Source organism: Etheostoma spectabile, chromosome 11 (genome assembly GCF_008692095.1).
Source record: "Etheostoma spectabile isolate EspeVRDwgs_2016 chromosome 11, UIUC_Espe_1.0, whole genome shotgun sequence".
NCBI lineage: Eukaryota > Metazoa > Chordata > Actinopteri > Perciformes > Percidae > Etheostoma > Etheostoma spectabile.
The window spans coordinates 5,788,698-5,807,959 of record NC_045743.1 but is presented as its reverse complement, the minus strand read 5'-3'; the positions used below and the strand labels follow the sequence as shown (position 1 = coordinate 5,807,959).

Here is a 19,262-nt window from a genome sequence, read left to right as displayed (position 1 = left end):
ATGTAACTATGGAGACTATCGGACTTAAATTGTTGGCTGTGATCTACCAACTGTCGAGAGAAATCATGCAGCTGGAGTCCGATTCACAGATTTTTTCCCCAAACAAATTGTTCTCTCTCCTCCAGTGTTAACTCTTTAGACATCCTAGTTGGTCAAAATGTAGGGAATCTTGTGCCGATCACAGACATGTAACTATGGAGTCTATCGGACTAAAACTTTTTGCGCTAGGCTCACCAACTGCAGATATAGACATTGGAAAAAAAATCTGGCTCCCTCTCTGACGAAATCACCATAGCAACAGGTTCTGATACTGAGAGGACAGAGGGGGGGCTGCAGGACGATTCTCTGAAACAAACAAATGTCTCTCTCTCCTCCAGTTCTATCTCTTTATACATCATAGTTGGTCAAAATGTAGGGAATCTTGTTCCGGTCGCAGACATGTAACTATGGAGTCTATCAGACTTAACGTGTTCACGCTAGGGAACCAACTGCCAATACAACACATTGAAAACGGCTCAGACACACACACCCCTATCATGACCCTGTTCCCTGGCGGCCATGTTGACCAACTGACTCCTAACTGATGTTTCCAATGTGTGTGTGTGTGTGTGGATGTGCACCAAGTAGTAGGCACACTGATAAAATTTCTGCGGAATTTTCTAGTTTTCTATGCTATCCCCACAGGTGTAATTGCACTTTTTAGAGGTTACAGGGCTGGTGGTTATCTCCCTGTTTTAGGTAATGTATTTGATACTGTTGTTGGTAGAAGTTGCTTCTCTCCACACTGTAAGAATATTAAAATAAGTCGTCAACTTTTTCAACATGACATCATTAGTACTCCCTCTTTTACATCACACTGGTGCAGTTTGTTAGAGATACATGTTGGGACAAGGTATTGTCTGACTAATAAAGTTAAAGAGATTTCTTTTTAAATGCTTCTTAGGTTTTACCCAACCAACCACTATTTACAGAAGCTCAAAATAGACATTAATGTAAATTGTACATTCAGTGTGGGAATCAAAGAGAGTGCATTTATTTTGGTTATGCAATCATAATAAATTACTTTGGAGTAAACCGACTAGATACTTATTTTTTTTACTCTGAATTCTCCTTGTGTTGGGAAAATGTACTTTTTGTTTTCATTCATTATGACAAATACTCCCTCTCAATTTTAATCAATCAATCTGATTATGATTTTGACCAAATTTTACATCCATAAGTCCAAATTTCAAAATAAAACACCTAACTTCATAACGCTGTACATTTACATTAAACAACATATTTCTACTACTATAAGGCTAGAGTGGGGTAGGTTGTTCTGCTCCATTTAGAGCAGTATCATGGATAAACCTCTGGAAAAAAAAACTGAAAACGTTTTAAGACTTGTGGTTTAAAAAAATCTTAAAGTCCACGTAAGGATTAGCACAATTTATATGCAGCTCATTTATTATTGGTTAACATGGCATATTTGCCAGGATAAGGGCTTATTTCACAAGTTATTTGTACCCGTGAATGTCCAAAAATAAACTGAATCAAAATTTAACTTTTGCCAAACTTTTTTTAATTCTTAATGAGTAACATGGGACTTTAATTGTTTGTATTACCATCAAGAGGCAGGGATCCAACTTCGAGTTGAGACAGAAACAACAAAGTGTAAAAAAACAAAACAAAAAAACACAAGTATTGGCAGTGTTTCAATACAGATGCTTAGTTTAGACTATTTACAGCTTAATCAAACTTAAAAAACAGGCCAAACAAACACTTTCTCTTTAACAACACAAACAAAACACCCACTTCTTAACTATTAATCAGTTACACATTTCAGTCCATCAATAATGGGCCTGCCCTTTTCAAAAACAAATATTTTCAATGAATAAATGGACTATTAAATGGCTTTAAGGCAAATGAATGCTTGTTTAGGCTTATGACAGTCAGGCAAAAAAACAGCCTGTCAACTAGATCTTCTGTACTTTAGGATCCATGGTAAAGAAGCATGGTGGTAAAGAAGGCATGGTCATACAACTGCTCTGCTTTCACAGACTTCTGGTGCTCCACCTGGCTGCCTTCAGTGCCGTTGTTCTCAGAGGAGTCGTTGTAGACGAGTTGGCCCTGGGGGACTTCTGCTGCTGAGTCACACCCAAATGGAAGCTGTGGCTGACTGTGACCATTTGAGGAAAAATCCTCACCTGCCACTGGAAATGAGACAAATAGCGAATATTTATGATTAATTTGTGACCCTATTCCTGCATCTATAAATATGAGAGACGGAAAACTAAAAACACTGGCTTGATTTTGTTTTGCACAACTATTAGAAAGGGACTTTTAATGAGCAGCCAACTACAAAAGAAGTTTAGAAGACGTGACTGTAATTTAACACACAAGAGAAAAAGATTCTTTTTGATTGACCCTCACTAATTGATTGATGAAAAAAATTGAAAAGTACATTCCAGAGCCTTATATAAACCCATACGTTTTGACTTGGTGTAGTTACTGCTGTATGACAAGGTGGCCACTTTGTCTCCACAGTGGTATCTAAGCTACTGCGTCAAGTCAAGGAAACCTAAAATCTTCCAGGTGTTGGCATGCCATAATCCAAAACCCAACATAATGAGCAGATGTGATTTAAAATTAAAAAAAAAAAAATCAGGTTAGTGAAACTAGTTGAATTCATCTGAAAATAATTCCATTTTTTTTTTTCTTGTTTTACAGGCCAGCAAAAATACCGTAAGGCCAGGACTTGACAGATTCATGAGAATACATAAAAAATAAAAAAAAAGTCCACCAGTCACACTTATAAAATCAATCAACATTTAATGATTTCACACAATCAAGTACAAAGCTAAACCTGCTCAGTACTAAGCATTGGCTGTTCCAAATTGAATGACTACACAGTCCAACTTTCTGCCACGTAGAACAAAATAAACAGAACCCAACTGCAACATGAAATAGTACTACAAAATACATTAAGAATTCCCCTTACCAGTATCTATACAATGTAATGAAAATGATGTACTGTACATTAAGCTATTGTTCAACTATTCAATACAGCTCAAGAAATAAGGCTTTTTGCAAATTCATGCAAACTTTCTAGAGCAGTACTGTTAACTCATAACTACCAATTATAAAATGGCCAATAACCATCTTAAAAAATAATAATAATAATAAAAAAAAAAATCACACTGGGTATTAGGATGTAGCATACAGACGTGCAAGCCTTGCTAGTTGCCTAAAAACATTGCTAATAGTAAACATTTACCATACTTGATAATCAAAAAGCACACAGCGAAAATGGAAAAAGGAAACAAAAAGATAAAACAGAGGAATAACCCATTCCAAGTCCATGGACCACTATGTCTTAGTACAAGATCTACAAACTACAAAAAAGCTGCACGGTGAATAGTTTATACTTTACGAGCTACATTCATGTTGGGATATGCTTTGGCATAATGTCATTCTTGAACACAAAATGGTGTCAGCTAATGTGTGGTAGCGGTCAAAACCAGTAGACATTTCCTCTGCGTCTATTAAAGAGTACTCATCATTTTTATATAAATATTAATTAAGCATTATTTAAAATCATTTTTTTTTTTTTTGCTATTTAGCAATTATATTTTGAAGTTTTCTCTCTCTCTCTCTCTCTCTCTCTCTGGGATAAGCATTTGACAGCTTTAACCATTCCAGCACATCTTCAGGGGACCAATGAAATTGAATCTTTTCCTATTATGCAACACATTATAATTTGACAAGCAATAATGACTGATTTAAATGTGACCAAGACTTATTTTTTCCATAATGCCAATATGACCTACATTTGCCCTTTTGACCCTACCTTGTTGAGGGAATGCTACTAAGTTTGTTGGAGTGCAGCTGTATAATTGTGCAAAACAAAACCCCTTTTTAATCATAAACCCTAAAAAAAAACTATTATTTGTATAACTGGACGGATACAATAAATATATCTGCATAACAAAGAAATGTTAATACTGTAATCCATCAGAGTATAATTAGGTATGTGGAACAGAAGAAAATACAGCACATTCACTGCTATATGTTGTTCAAATGTAGCTTAGCACCAAATCAAAAGAAATGTATTCCTTTATGCAGGTTATGCAAAAAAAACACAACATCAGCCTGACAATACCAAAAAGATATACTCTAGCACACGCACACACACACTCTCTCTCTCTCTCTCTCTCTCTCTCTCTACAGGTAGGCATAAGAGTTGGTGCAGCGACAAGGTGTCTGCATTGACGCCACAGTGATGACCTCCAGCTCTTTAGTTGCAGGTATTGACCTGTCCTGTCCCCCCTGGTCCCCACACTGATCCATGGGCCCCGGTACTTGAGGAGGTGAAAACCCATTCAGCCCAAATGCAAAGGGTCCTGGCCCACCTGAGGTCACAGTTGCTGCCAACTCCATGCTCATGCTTTCCATCTGGGCCTCTCCAGTGCCTCCCAGTGGCCCATTCAGCAATCCGGGTGGCATGCCCAGACCTAGGAGAACAAGGTGCATACAAAAACTAGAAATTATATTTGAAAATAACTTAATTTTTAACTTCAAACATGTCAGAAACTCTAGACCATGATGCAAGGCCCCAGTTGAATCTCTTGCTGTTCCTGCATCCATTTTGAGTATAGTGCTGCCTTAAGAAATGAACACTGATTTTTGTGAATATTTATTAATTTCCACTCGCTAAAAAAAAAGAAGAAATCCTTGCTAAATGTTTGTTAAATAATTTGAACTATTTACAGTAAATCTCCAAACATAATCACTTTCTTTAAGCTTTAGTGGTTAAACTTTTATAATGAGGAACGTCCGTTACATTCAAGCCATTGGCGAATAAGTTGCTACTAAGCAAAGACTCAGCTCCACAAAACTCTCTCTGCATATTACCCAATACTTTTTGGCAAATTTCCATGACTATGTATTCCCGAAAATCTCAGTTGACATTATACAAAAAGAATAAAATCTGTGTTAACGTTTATCCTCAGAGGTTTAACAGTAAAATGAATGACAATGTAAGTGGTTCATTGTGGAATTCGTAATATCGTGCCCAGAATAGAACGTGAAGGTTAAGACAACGTGAAATACATTTTTCATTAAAAGATTTTTTTTAATTAATCACATATTATTATGCTTTGTTAAAAAAAAGTTATTGACTTTTCCAAAACTTTCTGGGTATTTTTATTTTTCCCAAAGCTTTCCAGGCCTGGAATTTGCATTTTTCAAATTCCATAACTTTTCCAGTTTTTTCCCAAACGTATGAACGCTGTCTCTGTATTTCTAAGTAAGGCTGTGTTAAGATATTGGTGTTGTCCGGCGACTTTTGCTCGCAGAAACTAGAGTGAAGATATTTACCTCTTCTGAAGAGGTCCATCATGGCATGACATCACCCCAACCCTCATCCACCTTCACTGGACCCCCAATTAAGTCCCGCATCACACATAAAATCCTCCTTCTCACCTACAAATCCCTCCATGCCCTGGACCCACAGTAACTCTCCTATCTCGTCCATCCATACACCCCACCCTCAAACCTGCGGCCCTCAGACGCTGGCCTGCTCTACATCCTCCACACCAGACTCTGTACCTTCGGAAACCGAGCCTTTGGTGTTGTAGCCCCATCCCTCTGAAACGCTCTCCCTGCAGATATCCGAAATGCTACATCTCTGGACATATTTAAAAAAACGCAGCCTACAATCTCTAATTCTGTAAAATTGTCCTGGACTTTCTTAAAAAGCACAGTATAGATAGGTTATTATGTTTTTTTTACCCCTACTTTTGTCCTTGGGTCAAATTTTACCCCTTTAAAAAATGTCTGTCTGAAATATGGGTTTCTTTTTAACTAAATTACCAGAAAAAGAAAAAAAAAATTTGGATTTCATACAACGAAACCATTCAATTAAGAATGTTAATCAGCTCCTTCTTTCAACACATGGCATTACAACACGAGACAATTAAATGAACAGTTGGTTTTATAACAGAAAACCATTTAATGTTTATGCCTGATGCTAAAAAATAGCAGCTGTATAATATGTATAATTGTTTTTTATAAAGTGTACATATCAGGTATATTTTATGTCACTCTAGTACACACACCTTGTCAGTGCTAAAATATGCTATGTGTCTTAAGCAACCTCGAAAAAAAAAAAAAAAGTCTAAAAATAATGTAAAAAAGATGTCATTGAGCTTAGTAACCTACCGTTTGATCTAGCCTTCTTCATTGGGTTTGCTTCCATGCCCTCAAACGACCTCTTTCTGTTGGGAACGCCATTCAAGAAGCTGCGTCCCTGGATAGTGGGGCGAGCGTGGCCCTCATTCTGGGTCACGCCATTGAGAAAAGCCCCGTTATGTGACTGAGCCATGTTTTGTTGGAAGTTCTGGGCATTGGAGAGAATCTCAGCGCACTCCTGGAATCCCTGGGCGTGGGCCAGGTCAGCAGCAGTCAGCCCACTGGCATTCCTCATACTGCACGAGAAGGAGGAGTGTTAGAGACACGCACTGTACGCTTGATTCACACAAATAAGAAACAAACAAAATAAGACACATCCAAGCACACGTGCACGCACACACACATACAGACTCATTAGGCAAGTATTCGCATACACAGACAGACACACAGATGTATAGACATAGCCTATGCTGCTCTACCCTCTCACATCCTCTTCGTCATCCTCATGAGAGATGACGACTGATCCTTTTGGATCATTTGCATCTTCCATAGGACTTAAATCGTGACAAGTTCCCAAATAATTAGGATTACATGTCTGCTGCAAAAGGACACGATTGAGACAACTGTAGGTATGCACCAGTTTATTAATCTGACAAACTGGACAGGATGATGATATTTCTATCAAACGATCCACTGAATCCAAAAGTCAAATTTTTGTAAGTGATGTAAAGAGCTTGTTGCAGGAAAAATGTGACATCAAGAAAGATTTTGCAAAGGGTGAAAGGCTGCGGTCATCTCACATTTCCAGCGGTGATACCGATCAAGGATTTCTGAAAAGCTTCATCCAACCAATGATGCCATGTTCCAAATTTAAGTTGAAAAAAATAAAAATAAAAAACCTGGAGTGGTGCACATGTCCACATGAATGTACACTGTATTTTGTGTGTGTATAAAGTAGAACATAAGCTGTATTCCTGAAACCAAAAGTTATGCAACTGATTGTAGAATTCTACTGAGACAAGTACAAGTTGATCATCCAAAGGAGGCCAGGATGTAAGTTTTATCTTCAGAGAAAATCAACAATTCCAACGTATCAAGGACAAACTACAACCTTCAACCATTAGATATCCAGATGTCTTCTCTTGGTGAAAGGTGAAGCTGTAAAGACCTAGTCGTCATGTTGTTTCAAGAAAGAATGAAAAACAAGAGAAACCGATGTAAGGGGTATTTGTAAATCCTTAAGACTTCTTGCACTACGTACAGTTGTGTCAATCGTATCCAGGCGCAGGAATAAGGAGATTTTCTGAGTTCAATAATGAATGAGCAAACAGTGTTGTGCTACAGCTTTTGGACATGGCACTTGAGTATGGAAGCAATTTCACTGAAAAAATTAAACCATGACAGATAACTACTGTTTGTCATTAAAAGAAATGCTACTTTAAGAATCAACTTTTTGTATATGTATGCATGTTGTTGTTGCTGATGCACTTATTTAGATTTCAGATACAAAACATAAAATTTTCTCCTGCTGATGTGACATTATCGTGGAAGAATAAAAGTCTACCAGTCTTCCTCTAACCAATAGAGGCCTTTTGGCTTAATGAGAATTTCTCTCCTCTCCATTGGCCAGTTACACAACAATACTGCACTTGTTCTGTGTCTAAATGTCATCGAACTGCAAAATGAGTTCTTACAGTAATGTCTTTGTCAAGGAATTGGGACTTTGGCTCACATCCAAGCTTATACGGTATTTGGGATTAAAGATTAGACAGAAACAATGAAAACTTTACTATCTGCAGGCAATTTATAAACATATGAATACACAAAAAAATAGATAAAGTCCATATTTAGTGAATAGAATGGCATACCTGGTGGCTGCTTCATAAACTGTATGATTAAGCAATGTGTTTTGTTCTAGTCTATTATTTTCAATAATATTCTATTCTAATTTTTTTATTTCTATTATTAAGTTAAAACCAAGTGACATTGACTTCCACACAATTAAATGCTTTTAATGTACACAGTTGCTGTTTGGTCATTCATTGTGTTTAGAAAATGTTCTCTCTGCATTTTATATAAACAGTTGTGCAAAAAAGAAACATTTCAAGAGCTAGTGCACATGAAAAACATTTTATAAAGAATTTAAGATTGAAGAAAAAAAAATATTAAAATTACACATTAACTTGTTGCACATTTCCCGTCCCCTCCAAAATTAACGCTTCCAAAGAATTATTCCAAAAGGTTACATGTACAAAACCAGTTTATGGTAAGGTAGATATATAGGTCTCACTCTAAGGAATAGAAATCTAAATGTCCGAACTGTTAAAACTGTTTTAAAACTCATTTTATAAATTCAATTCAACAATTCAGTGGCCCAAACAAAAAAAACTAAGTTTCTCTTTAAACTGAAAAAAGTTCACTGAACAAATCAATATGGGCAAGAGGCACAGCAAATTTAAAAAAAAACATTACAGTAAGCAAAATAACCTTTTAAAGGCATTTTATCTTATCCTTTAAGCAATAGTCAGACACTACATTTACAAACTACATTTATTATAGTCCAGCAGTTATCTCTGAGGCCTCTGGAGCCATGTGTGCTGACCTAAGATCAAATCCCACCAAACACTACCATGTCTTGTACTTTTTGATTTTTTTAAGCTTTAAAAAACTAGAAACTCCCCGCTTTGCCTTTCAAGACTTGTTTTAAAGTCGGACCAAAAAAAAGCAAGGAGAGTTTCAGATGCTGTAGCGTCTCAATAGCAGATGTTATGTTCAAATCAGATTGAAATTATACTTTTAAATAATTTTCTTCTTCTACATAGATGATCCCTCATAAGCAAATAATCCCTTTGCATCTTAAAAACAGTATTCCTTTAGTGAGACCTGGCACCTACAGCAAGCACTGATGCAAAAATAAATTACTTAACCCAGTTTTAGTATGCATTTTAAAAAGGAAGCGTTAATTCTTTGTAAATGCCTGGTATGCTTTGCTTTTCCGTCCTAAGCACACAGTATGCATCTTCTCTAACTATCGTCTAACCTTCCAGAGGCAGCCTATTATCATGCTACATGTTGACATGGGACTCACGTGATTAAACCTGTCCATATAAAAAGGGCTCCTATGGTTAGTTCACAGAATAAAAAACTAAATCATAAAATAAAAAAAGACTAGATACAGGAACAATCATGGATAATAAGCAAAGCATGCAGGTCTAAAACTTTAGTTTTGATTCATAAAAACCTAGCATTAAAACCAATCACCGCAAGAAATACCTCAACAGTTTGCCAGTGTGTAGATAGGAAGCGATAGTGAGAACACTCAATGCCACAACAGTGCGGCTATCCCAGGGAACGGGGCAGACTCAGCAGTGTCTATTCTTCCCCTTTCTAGGATTACTTGAAAAAACCAAGTCATTTCCAATTCAATGGCTGCAAAACATTAAGACGTACGGTTCTGTTTCAGTATAGAATACTTTTTTTGAAACTTTTTTGTCACTTTCATAAAGGAAAAGGTGACAAAGATTAGATGTCAAAACAGACTATGATATTGTATAGGGTTAATACTGTGACATACAAAATAAAACATTTCTGTGTATGAAGTAAAATATTTGGTACAGTGAAATGACAGTGAATAACCATTGCAACAGGATGATTGTTAGCATTACACAGTTCAGTACATGATGGTATGTAAAATCTAACCCATCTCACTCAGCTGCTCTAAGCCTCTTTCTCTGCACTACTCTGATCACCGGAAGCCTCTTAACACATTCCTACCTGCTGCTAGCTTGCTAATGGACCACCTTAGCACTTTGAGACTCATGACAAATAATAAAAACCTAGTTTTGATGAGGAAACTTGTTAGGAATTAGAAAAAAAAAAAAAAGTTATTAATTTAATATTATTGTTTTCTGAGATTGTTTTAACCCATTTAGGCCCATCAAATTTAGAGGCAGGCACTGTGGACGTACCATCAAAATTATCAGAACACTGTGTTTCAAGTTATTTAATATTAGAGATTTAATATCGTAGAAACAGTAAAGTTAAGCTCATTTTTGAAGACAAAAAGATTTTAATTATATTTTTAATGTTTAATTTAGGTAAAGTATGTAGTCTTTTGTGGTTAGTTTTAATTTAGATAGAAGGACCGAACGTTAATTTCGAACACTGACAATTTTGTCTAGTTAGGATTAAATGGAGATGATAAGAGGATGAGGTAACGATAAGATAAAGTGAGCAAATGAGACCGTTTTTTTTTTCCAATAAGACCGGGTAAGACCACAAGTTTCTTATCTTACCGAACCAAAACAGCTCAGATGTCATACTTGCTGTCCCAATTAAAAAAGGTCTTCTCACTTTGTAATGGGACAAAGATAAGCATCACAAGAGGATGAGCACACTTTCATCTGCTGGCATTCCAATTCATTTATCTCTTTGTCAGGAAACGAGTCTCTCCAATGCAGGCACGTGCAAGGGAAACATCCCTGTGCAAATATGAAACAGGGGTATGTAAAAAGGACACAGGTGGATGGGTCATAGGAAAACTGGAAAAAGGTATCCAACCATGATACTACCGGTGTAGTTTCAGTTGATCTCATATATAGTTCTTCATGGCCAAGGTTTCATGAAAATGAATAAAGACTCAGAGGGTGAAAGCTTTTAGTGAAAACTTTCAGGAGGTATCAGGCCTGACTCAAACCCAGAGTCATCAGGTGCTGTTGGGCATTGATTGATCATCTATGGTGTCTAATTTCGATGGTGTTCTGAACCACAGTAGGCCTTTTGTCAGCAGACATTTGGCCAACTGGGTGTGTTGACTCAGTGGTGGGAGCAGATGGTGAGAGAAAGCTCTGAATTTAATGAATCAGAGAAGAATCCATTTAGTGTGGTTTCTCCTGTTTTTCCTTTCTTCATCAAGCTAAAGCCTGACAATGCAGTGCAAAGAGAGCAGGACAAGTCACACTGCAAAGTGTTGCAAAATATATTCCAAGCATACAGTTTATGCATAAAGGGCACTGACAGGCAAATCTTTTCCTCTTAAGAAGGCTCTGGCCAGCAGCGGTCTTTCATCACGACGCAAACGCCGTTTACTCAAGAATCTTCACAAAAGGAACCCAACAAGGTGAGTAGTTTACAAAAGGACGTTTTACAGCAAGAACAAAAAAAACAAAAAAACAGGGAGAATGTTAAGGATTATATATTACTGAAACAAAGTTCAATATCCATCTCATTAACATGATGCAGCAAGTTTAAATTTCACCGTAGTAGTTAGGTAGTTCACTGTTGAGGGTGGCAGCACAGAGGCATTTCGTAGAGGTGTTGGTGCTTAGAGCGACTTCAAAAGATGGACATCAATATGACAAGATCTTAAGGAGGAAGATAGACAGCATGTAGGCATCCACTAAAATGTTCATGTTACCATGAAAAAACTTTAAACTGTGAAATCTGACCTGGTTTGAACCGGGAATGAAGGAAATATTCATGGAACTGAAATAAAGTTTAAGTTATTTCTAAATTGTGATAGGTTATTCAAAAAAGGAAAATATTTACAAAACTGTAATTTATTACATATATTCATTGTTGATTAACTAAAATATTACCATAACTGTATAAATTCTAAAAATGGGTTAAGGTAATCTTACAGCCCATTATAAACTCCATTATCTTCTGACTTTTCTGCATTTGTCTTGCACTTTTGCTACGTATTAAGAAAATAACAAGAAAGGAATTAGACAAGCGTTGATGTCAATTGTCAATGTTAATTTGTGCACAAAAATCTTCATAAAATGATAAATCCATTGTACAAGAAATAAAATATTAATAAGCCAAATCGCATATTCATTTGCTGGATATTTAAGCATTTCAGTTCAATTTTAATTCAAAACAATATGTTTTTCCATTACAAAGTACATAAGGATTATTAGGCATTCAAATTTTTTTTAGCTTTGGGTAACTATTTTTTAAGTTAGCCTTATTTATTTGAAGAAGATATCAGTGAGAAATAAGAGTTATTGGTAAACATTTGACACCAAATTAATTTTGAAGTTAGTCTAAAGTTATTGTGTATTATATATGTCATGAGCCTCATACCCATCTAGTGTGCCTCTTAGTTTCCCTCCCAGTTGTCCCTCTATACATTTCTGGGTCATAAGTTTAAAAAAACAAAAACAAAACCCTGATACATGGACTGAACTAAATGCATTAATCTGTAATCTGCGGGGGGGAGAAATCACATATCATTTCCATCATAAATATTATTCATCAGCTGATAACCAAATGCACATTACAATACCTCAACAAGAAATAAAGGATTGATTAAACACGTCTAAATGAACATACTGGTTTTGTTTTGTTGAAACAGCCAAATCGACCAGGGGTTTCATAGGAAACTAAGAGTATAAATCACCTTGGTTTACAGTGTGACTAACAAAAACCAACGTGGCTCAGCGGTCAGGATTAACTGAACCCGCATACAATTATAATTTGAGTTCTTCTATTTCTATATTGTGTTTATGTCACTAGGGTCATGTAGTCCAATAAACTACAAGGAAGAGGTTATACATGTGTTTCAACAACTCTTTTAAAAAGAGGCCCGAAGAGCAGAATTATCAAACTTCATTTAATAGTGTAAAATACAAATGCCTTGTATTCTCATTGTAACAAGTACATACTAAGTAGAGCCAATATTTCACTATGGTATCTCTAACTTTTTCCACTGACATCATTTGCTGAGCTCAGATTCAGAAGAACACAAGTTCTTTCAGGACGAACAAATAAAAAAAGCTACCCAATAAAGTGTGCCTCTATAAACCCCCTGGTTGTTTTGGGTCTCTGAACATCAATGGCATCAGAAATTGGCATACAACTTGTTGCAAAAAATGAAACTGCAAGCAAACAATAGTTGGGCTGGGAAAGAAAGACTGGCAAATGTCTAAATTAAATATTTGATTAAAATATGCTGCAATGTTTAAGGTCAGCTTCCTAGAATATTAAACTATATTATATAATTACTCTATGTATGAGTAACAATCAGCTAAAAATTAACATTTATCTACTTGTATAAAATACAACAGTAGGTAAATTCAGTGCTTTGTTCATTGAGCTGCATTCATGCCCTTCTAGAAATAATACCTATGGTTTGTTATGTCATGCAATCATTTGTAATTGATTTGTGTCCATACAGGTTTTACAAACTCTAAATTTAAGAAACAAGAAAAATGGGTTGTATCTCTTCTGCCTTTGTTTGTGCTTCTGGTGAACGAACAATAACAGAATGGTTTATATAGATCGAACAGCACAAAAGGAGCTTCCAACTAACAAGGTGTGGCTTAGCACTACACTTTAGGTGGATTATTTACCCACTTCCTAAAATACCACTAAGAAACAGGGTGACCTGGGCTGATTACATTAATAATGTAAAGTTCATAATGTCATAACCTATTTATGTTTTATCTTGTCAATACCAAGAACATTTTGTATTTGTCAAACGACACCTGTTGTACAATGACAGCAGCCAAAATAGTTTCATCTGATCTTCCAATTACTGTGCCGTCTCCTAAAAATAGTATGCAACCAATTATGTATGACTGATGCAATTTCATTCATATGCAACAGGATTATAGCCGTTTCATACTGACGGTAAAAGGGCATCAGAAGAAAGAGGCAATGTGCATTTGGTCATCCAGTCAACTTGTGTATGTAAGACACTAACCAAAACAAATATTAACAAAGAAAACAACACTCTAGACTTATCATGCAATATGGCCTACTAGACTAACAGTTTATCAACCTTTACATTAAGTTGTCCTCTTGTACATGTAATGATTGTGCTAAATTTACAAAGCCGTATATTAATAAAAAGGCACAATACTGAGTTAATCTACTTCTATTAAAATGTTGCTCTTTCTTAAAAAAAAGTGCTGAATGTGAATAAAAAATAAAAAGTACTTCTAACTAATTTCTAGTAACCAAACATGTCTTTGTCAATATCATTACACAGAGGGCAACTTAATGTGTATTGTTGCTATGATAAAACAACAATTTTAAGGAAATGTGTCACATTTTCAAGGGAGCTCCACCAATTCTATTAATATTCTATTATATACTGCATCAATTAACAAACTGTTTTAAGCTGGATTTGTTTTGTAAAACAATCTACAAAGAATTCTACAACAAAAAAAGTTTTAAGATAACTAAAAGTCTACTATCAAATTACAGTGTCTTGCTATTTAATAAACTGCCCACAATAATTGAACAACAATAATTAAAAGTCACTGGAGGAAGATAAATAAATGTTTAACACAATTATATGGTTTTAACACCAAAATTAAACAAAATTAGCAAGACATAGTGATGTTTTATTGTACTGATCTTTAAAATAATAAATATGCTGCACTTATTTTGAAAATTGTGCTGCATTTTTTGAAATATGTACACCACTGTTAAATTAAGCATAGTCTACAGCTTAAAGTAATTGAGTAAAGTTAGGATGCAACAGAGCAGCAGTTAACAGAGCAGCTTCCTTCTGGCTGGGTATGTGTAGGACAGCCATAATATCAACAATGTAGAGTTCCAGATTATAATTGAATATTTGTTTAACCTAACATTCGGATTTGTAGAGTTAATCTGCAGATCATCTGACTCTTATTTGCAACACTGTAAAAATCACATCTAAATCTAGCATTTCAATTTCATCAATGCAGCGTTTTAAGTTTGGTGGCGATCCCTTGCAAAGGTTTAACTTAGATGTGTAATAGTACAGAGGAAAATAAACAAAGACAGATCTGATCACAGGACTTACTCAGCTTTCGCTCCCTGAATCAAGAGAGCGTTGATACAATCCAGACTGCCCGCACGAGCAGCCTTGTGGATGGGCGACTCGCCCACATAGTCCTGAGTGATAACAAAAGACTGAAGTTACACACAAAAAGCAAGACTGTGTTGCGCACAAGAACAGTTGTAGGAGCAAAAACACAGTTTCAGGTACTAACTAAATATCTCCTCTCTCTCTCTCTCTCTCTCTCTCTCTCTCTCTCTCTCTCTCTCCGCTCTCGTAGTCAATTAAATTAAAAGCCGGCCTCTGATAGTGGCCGGGGGCGTGGTCAAATAAAGGCCAGCCTCAAATTAAGGCCGGGGAAAAATTACTGTGAATAATCTCCTAAATCAAGCCCATCGTGATGTACATTTCTACTAATTTAATTTAAAGTTCCCATATTATGAAAAAGAAAATATCACTTTGTCTGGGATTTGGGGTGTTATTGTGTGTCTGGTGCTTCCACACACATACAAACTTGGAAGAAAAAAAAACATCCATGCTGTTTTGAGTGAGATACAGGTTTCTGAATGTCCTCTGCCTTCAGTCTCTGGGTGAGCCGTTTAAAACCTGCACAGCTTTCTACGTAAATAGCCGAGATGAGGTGGCTAACCGTAGCATGCTAGCACTGGCATGCAAGTTTGTTCTCACTGGCAAAACACTGCTACAACACACAATAGTTCACCATATATTACAAAAGAACTACTTCCTGTCCCTGTTCTGCAGGTATCCTACAAGTGCGCCCTCATTTAGAAGAAGTCTTCCAGCCAATCCTGCCATGTACTGACCAAAGTTGGAGAAAGAGTTATCTAGCTATGTGATCTTACCTAGCTACTGAGCATGTGCGACTCCCAACAAAGATAGTATAGAAGTGAGATGTCTCACTCTGTAGCTAAAACAGAGATGCAAACAAACAGGGTGAAAATGTAAACTGTAAACCTATTCTGGTACAACCTCAAAATACAAATATGAACCTGAAAATGAGCATAATATGGGCACTTTAACAGATTTAAAAACATATTCATGTTTTCCACATTTTGTTTTTTTCTGGGTTATGGTTCTCATGTAAAGTACTATTGTCCTACCGGCCTTTTAGTCAATGCGGCTGTACGTGTTACTCAGCCAAGTGTAGTTTGTAGTAACGTACAGGTGACAACTGATGGCAGTAGCTACATTGGAAGTAACATGGGTCTCATTTAGTGCTAGCAGAGGAGGACAGGCTCTGGTGCTATTGACAGACTTTAACAACAACAAAATAAAAAAAGAGTTTTAAAGTGTGCAGAGGGAAACTTGTGTGAAAAAGCTGTGAAACTTTTCTTCGGGTTCCAACTGACACAATGGTGGTGTTTGATTATTTCTGAGCCAAAATGCTCTGTTGCCCTTCTGGCTGTTGTATTTGGGATATTTTTGCAAATGTCTCTTAAAAATGAATGCTCTCTGACCACTGGAATGCCACGGCTTTTCATCTAAGACAGTTCATTTAAAACAGTTATACTTATCAAACATATGGAATTAGAAATAAAGGCCTGCCTTTAATAAAAGCCTGCTTCAAATAAAAGCCTGATACCTTCTGGAGTTCAGGTAAATAAAGTCCCCGGCTTTCATTGGAGGAATTACAGTACGTTTATAATCAAAAATCCCCTCTGCCTCCAGGTTTAAAAAAAAAAAAAGGAAAGACAGACATAAGAGGGCGTAACTCTACAGGGCAGAGTCTGAACTTTTCACCCAGACCTCACCACCGCCCACACACATTTATTACAGTTACATACACAAATGATGTCTCCAACAACTGTAAAGTCGGCTGAGTTTAAACGTGGTGCGACTCTGCTGTCCAATACCAGTCATATTAGGAATTCAAGAGAGGTAAGCTCACAAATCATAGTTCTCCCTAGTTTCTCAGGTGTTTATTTTAACTTATGCTGAGCACATTGAATCAGTTTCATGATGACGAGACCCGTTTTATAATCATGACCTACTAATTTGATTTTTCTCAGCAGTGCAGCAGAGCATAAGATATAGCCCCAGTGAATACATGAGTCTGCAGGAAAATACATGAAGAGGAAACAATGTGAAAAGTAAAACACACAACAATCTGAGAGCAAATGCATTACCAGAAACTGAGATTACCATAATCTAAATATAAATCAGGTTGAGGGGTAAGTAGCAGCAGTAGACTGCAAGGGTAGTGACCCCACTTTAGTTTGATGCTCCTTGATGGGATCAGTCTGAGGTCAACCTCTGCTCTCCTCTTTTAGATCATGTTTACATGCACCTCACCAGGAAATGTCAAAAAGGTTAATTCTTACTTGATAAGTTGGGTGGTTTTTAAAGTGCCAAACCGAACCGTTTAATTCCCCTGGTGTGCAGTATTTAGTGAGCATCTGATGTCATACCTGTCTGTTAATATCTGCACCAGCTTGGAGTAGCCATAACAAGCACTCAGGGTGGCCCCCAAATGCAGCAATGTGAGTGGGCGTCTGTGCAAACCTGGAGGTCACCGCATTCACACCACAGCCCACCTGAACCAGACGCATCACACACTCCAGCTGTGAAGACACAAGGGCAATGCATGGAAACTCAGTTCATTTGAATGTGTGTGCAGCGATTCATTAATTCATTGCTTTCCAGGAAGACATTGGGCAGGTATAGACAAGCATACTACAGTAGCTGGTTAGAGAAAAATGCAACGCAATTGTGTGGCCTGGCTCAGTCTTCATAGCTCTTGCTTTTGGCATGCATCCAATTAATGTTCAAACTGTTACTGGTAGGCCTGCCTTCACAATGCCAGCGAGTTAGTGTAAACACAAATCTTAGCATATGTGTAAGGTGTGATTCTTTAGGAGCGGCCAGTTCGTTAGAAAGGCATCCTTACTGTTAAACGCTGACTTGCAAGTTACCAGACGTTTTAAATATAATGTTAAAGCTTTCGGAAAAATATTTCAGACTGACCTTGGAAACGTAGTTGTGTGTTCAGATATCACCTGGTTTTCAATCATTTTACCGTGTTTATTATCATTTAATCAATTCCGTTTAAATTAACAAGCAAAAGTCAAACTCACGAAGGTTTATTTTTCTTTCTAGCTATGTCAACGTCTCATCTAACGACCATTACATTAATGTTAAAATTGCACGAGGTAACGTTAAGCTTTTTACTCGCAAAACCTTAACGCTACTTACATTCAAAAGCGTAACGTCGCCTTAATCTCATCTAACATGTATAATGGATATATCAGTAGCTAGCTACAGTTCATGAAATATAAGTTAGCTAGCTAACGTTAGAGAACAGTATCAATTCAACGTTTATTGTCCATTCTCCACCTACAGTTAACGATGGCTGCTTTTTAGTTTTATCAGCCAACATCAGGAAATGGCCGAGACGAGAGGCTTAACTATGTCGCAGATCGTTGGCGCTCATTCTGGAGACCAAAATGTTCAACTCGGGAAAGGCTGTCCTTCAAACACCAGGCTAGCGATATAACTAGCTACCTTTCCGAAATGAGCGGCCCAGTGTATGGGCGTCCAGCCGTAGAAAGTGTCCTCCACCGTGAGGTCAGCCGGGTTTGAGGTGCACTGGAGCAGGGAGCACAAGGCACCGACATCACCATCCCTGCATGCCCGGTGAAGAGGGAAGCGGCTGTTTAAGACCTCCTCGCTCGAGAATCCAGACTCCACACCCACCGACATTGTAGAAAAATGATAAATGCCTAACGCTAACTACTTTAAAAACAGACAACAGAAATAACTATCGTTCGGTGCATATGTATCACAACACGCGCCACCCTGACCGATGCGATTTTTGTTTCTCTGCCTGACAACACAAAGCAGACAGGTCTTATTATACATCCGTGGGCAGAGCACGCGCCTGAGTAAAAACTTGAGAGGAGCCAAGTGAGCTGCAAACTGCGGACTGGAGCTCACATTCCTGACTTTTGTTCTTTTCCTTCCTTTTTACTATGTCGCCACCTTCTGGGCAGTAGACTGTCTGAGTTCTGAGTTTAAAAGACTGATGAGTTTTCATGAATAACCTTTAACTGTCTATGAAAATAACTTAAAAAACAAGCTGGTAGGAAGACACAGCACATAGATTTGATTTTTGCACATCCTGCACTAAACCATATAACCTTTTTTTATTGGTAAATAGTTAAACTGTACATGTTTGTATCTGTATTAATTGCTTTCATTTTAATATGTTTATTTTTAAGTATGCACAATCCACCAGGGCAAATTCTTCAAACTACTGAGATCTGTGACATGGCCTGATAAGGGTCTGAAATGACCTTCG

The 19,262-nt window shown here is 37.0% G+C and overlaps 1 protein-coding gene across 3 annotated transcripts; it reads right to left on the bottom strand.

The window, feature by feature from the left end:
- Nucleotides 1-1,555: 1,555 nt before the first annotated feature.
- ankrd10b (ankyrin repeat domain 10b) lies at nucleotides 1,556-18,871 on the bottom strand. 3 transcript variants are annotated; one of them, XM_032529246.1, is made up of 6 exons: nucleotides 18,467-18,869; nucleotides 17,374-17,526; nucleotides 14,969-15,060; nucleotides 6,202-6,467; nucleotides 4,392-4,493; nucleotides 1,556-2,186 (listed from the first exon to the last, which is right to left on the bottom strand). In XM_032529246.1, exons 1-6 carry the CDS (start codon nucleotides 18,662-18,664, stop codon nucleotides 1,972-1,974), a joined length of 1,026 nt encoding a protein of 341 aa, XP_032385137.1. In that variant the 5' UTR covers nucleotides 18,665-18,869; the 3' UTR covers nucleotides 1,556-1,971. The 3 variants fall into 3 exon arrangements, with proteins under 3 accessions (XP_032385137.1, XP_032385136.1, XP_032385138.1); XM_032529245.1 differs by having other exon boundaries at nucleotides 1,556-2,192; nucleotides 18,467-18,867; XM_032529247.1 differs by lacking the exon at nucleotides 4,392-4,493 and having other exon boundaries at nucleotides 1,556-2,192; nucleotides 18,467-18,871.
- Between the last annotated feature and the right edge of the window lie 391 nt (nucleotides 18,872-19,262).

Coding starts and splice junctions, on each gene's coding strand:
- ankrd10b (XM_032529245.1), bottom strand. CDS start 18,664: ATGTCGGTGGGTGTGGAGTCTGGATTCTCGAGCGAGGAGGTCTTAAAC. Junction 17,527..18,466: donor GGGCCGCTCATTTCGGAAAG/GTAGCTAGTTAT, acceptor GTGTCTTCACAG/CTGGAGTGTGTGATGCGTCT. Junction 2,193..4,391: donor GGCAGCAACTGTGACCTCAG/GTGGGCCAGGAC, acceptor TCTCATTTCCAG/TGGCAGGTGAGGATTTTTCC.